We start from the raw sequence: 3,425 nt of genomic DNA, 5'->3' as shown, positions 1-3,425 counted from the left end.
ATTCAGATTTTTAATTTTTCCCTCTATTTTAGCACCATCTCCCCTGCCTTCTGTGATACCTGGTGCCTCTGATTTCTAAGATACTTGGGGGCAGTTGCAGGGGGCTAAATAACTTCCTTCTTATTGGTAGCTTCCTCTCCTGGCACTAAGATTCCACTTTTCCCTCCTTATCTAAGTCAATTACCATTCCTTTTTTCACTTTCATCTTTATGTATTGTGGGCGGGATTATAAATGTCAATTAGTCTCCTCAAAGACAGAATTTGTATTTCTGTTTCTTTTCCTTATTTCCGAAGAGACAGTGGGGCAGAAATGTTTTTTTTTATATTTTGCGCTCTTAAAACTAGAAATATGTAGTACTTCATTATTTTTTAACTCAGTAAAAAGGTATATATCAGCTACACTGATTTTTTTTTTTAACTCAGAACTTTGTATTTTCTTTAAAAAACTAATTTCACTATTCAAGGAAGAGGTGGTTGGCAAGGGTGGAATCATGATTGTTGGGTAAGGATCCAGCTGTGCCAGTTTTATTTACTAACTTACAGGTGGACATGTCTATTTTGTAAAGTAACTGATTTGTGTACCTGGATCCTAGGATCATCCTTAAAGGTAGGGCCCAGCAGAAAAGATAACTACTTTCAGAAGGTTATAGTTTATATACTGGTAGTCTTTAAAATAGAGATAAAGGGAAAACTCATCTAAAATATTAGGACATAAAGAACATTTTGTCACTTTTTATTTGTGACATATCTAACATTTAACATATAGCTCTTACCTGATGAGAAAGACTAAGGGATATCTTAGTCCTTTCAATAGGTTTGCTGATTTAAAAAAGCACCTGTAAGGAATATAGAATCGATACTGATCACAGATAAAGAGGGCCAATATTTAAGTACTTACTATGTATCAGGTACTGTTCATAGATGCTACATGCATTCTTACCAGTTTAATAGTACCTTATCATCCCTGTTTCACAAATGAAGAAATTGCGGTTTAGAGATATTAGGTAATTTTCCCATGGTCACACACCTAGTAAACAGTGTTTGAAACTAAGTCTGTCTGAAAGGAAGACAAGAAGAATCATAGCATTTATCTATTAATAATTCAGCCCCTTTGTTTCACAGACTGGGAAACCAAATCTCAGAAAAGTGAATTGGCTTGTTCACCTCCACAGCTAATTAATTATGTTGTTAATCCTAGAGGGATTAAAAATCTCTGGTGTAATGTGTTGTTTCTTAGTTGAAGATTTAGGCTTTTTATTACGTTAGGAAGAAATGCAGTTATTAGTGACTTCTATTCAAAGATCCTTCACAAACATATTTATTTTTATATTTTCTATACTTTTTTGCTCCTCAAAGTAGATTTATTTCCAGTAAAGTACATGTAATGAGTAAAGTGAGACTCATTTAAGTTAGCTCATATTCTGTGATCATTATGTTAAACATTTAACTGAAGCATTTGGACTTACCTCAGTTTTGGTATGTCTTTTTTTGTGGGGATGTGTGTGATTTAGACAGAGAGGAGGTCCCAAATATATATTTCATTAGTTAAAAAAAAACTTTACCACTTATCTTACTCAATATAAAATTAACAAGAATCCTAATCAATTTCATGTTCATATATCTGATCATAATTTTAAAACAATAGAATATTTTAATTTTTCATAGCATTAAATTTTTATTTTAAAATGAATTTTATATTTTCCTAAGGAAATTTGGCTATAGATGGAGAAAAAATTTAAATATTGGCCTTTTCTTCCCTTCCAGGTTTCACCTTGCTTAAATGTCCTATCACGATTATTGTTTAGCAGTGACCCAGATGTATTAGCAGATGTGTGTTGGGCCCTTTCTTATCTCTCCGATGGACCCAATGATAAAATTCAAGCAGTCATTGATTCTGGAGTGTGTCGAAGATTGGTGGAACTTTTGATGTAATTATAATTTATGTTTAATAATTGTATGATTGTGTATTAAGTTTAGCAATTAAAGTAATGACCTTATAAATATCTCAAGAGTCCCTATCTTCAGGAAGAATTAAAAAGTTACCAACCCCACACTTAGGAGAATAGCTATACTCCTAAAATGTTGAGCTTTAAAATTATATCTTGTAGTTGGGATTAATTATTTTGTGAATGAATTTCCTTAGTTTAGTGTGATCTTTTTATGAATGAGAGAGACTGAATTCAACAAGTATTTATGGAATGCCTTTTATCTGCTAAGGTATTGTGCAAGACATTGTTAATGAAGTATAGAACAAAGTTCTTGCTCTCACAGAACCAATGATTTAGTTTATTATGACTTATAATAATTAATTTGAGTAAAAGTCCATGTAGTGAAAATCATTTAGTATTTCGATTGTTTTAAAGATAATATGTTTCTCTTTGCTGAGCTGTTATAGCTATTTTCTTTAAAAAGAACAGCTTTTCTATATAAAGAATTTAAAAACTTTCAAGAAAACTTCTTTTAAAAAGATGTTATGGCTGGCCAGGCACTGTGGCTCATGCCTGTAATCCTAGCACTCTGGGAGGCTAAGGTGGGAGGATTGCTTGAGCTCAGGAGTTGGAGATCAGCCTGAGCAAGAGTGAGACCTCATCTCTACAAAAAATAGAAAAAATTAGCCAAACATGGTGGCATGCACCTGTATGTAGTCCCAGCTACTCTGGAGGCTGAAGCAGGAGGAACATTTGAGCCCAGGAATTTGAGGTTGCAGTGAGCTACGATGACACCACTGCACTCTACTCAGGGCAACAGAATGAGATTTGATTTGAAAAAACAAGAAGATGTTATGGCTGCTTCATCCTCTTACCTTCTTTTAAAAAATGTGTTATCTTCTTCCCTTTCTTCTTCTGTCAGAAAGCCATTAGATAGGCCAAACAAGATAGGTGGCACAAAGAAGAGAGATGTGACAGCATCAGAGGAGGGTGGGCAGGCAGGTCCAGTGATGAGACCAGGGCCCACACTTGAGAATGGCACCTACCAGAGTGAGCACACAGCAGGCCAGAGTGAGGCTTGGAGCTCACACATCATGAGATATAGCAGCTTAGCTAGGTTAGAAGATTGGCCATATATAGGGAGATTAGGAAGATAAAGCTATGTCTTATTATCAGAGAATGGAAATAATAAATATGGAAGAAGAGAAAGCCTGAATAATCCTGTGATTTTTAGATTAGAAGTAGAAATATCAATATGAACTCATGGCTCTTAACAAAGATAGGTATAGAAATATATATATATATTATGCAAGCATGCGTGTGTCCTCATAAAGGGCCTGGGAACAATAACACTCATATAGTAATTAGCTGAACACACTGCCCAAATCTAGGCTTCTAAATACCACTCTTCATTTAAAGGAATCAGGTTCTTAGAGAAATGACTGATTCCAGGGCTGGAAATGAGAAACATGACTATGGAAAGTAATGAGTGCTCAA

At 34.5% G+C, this 3,425-nt stretch overlaps 1 protein-coding gene across 1 annotated transcript in view; it reads left to right on the top strand.

Moving 5' to 3' along the window:
- The window catches only part of KPNA5 (karyopherin alpha 5 (importin alpha 6)), a 42,708-nt gene that overhangs the window by 26,529 nt on the left and 12,754 nt on the right, over window positions 1-3,425 (top strand). The window contains exons 7-8 of the mRNA XM_012650128.1: window positions 1,765-1,928; window positions 2,851-2,926. Of these exons, the coding sequence (XP_012505582.1) occupies window positions 1,765-1,928; window positions 2,851-2,926 (240 nt within the window). The remainder of the gene's footprint in view (window positions 1-1,764; window positions 1,929-2,850; window positions 2,927-3,425) is intronic.

Source organism: Propithecus coquereli, unplaced genomic scaffold, assembly GCF_000956105.1.
Source record: "Propithecus coquereli isolate 6110/MARCELLA unplaced genomic scaffold, Pcoq_1.0 Scaffold313, whole genome shotgun sequence".
Classification (NCBI taxonomy): domain Eukaryota; kingdom Metazoa; phylum Chordata; class Mammalia; order Primates; family Indriidae; genus Propithecus; species Propithecus coquereli.
The sequence above is the reverse complement of the archived record's forward strand: the minus strand, read 5'-3'. Positions and strand labels throughout refer to the sequence as shown.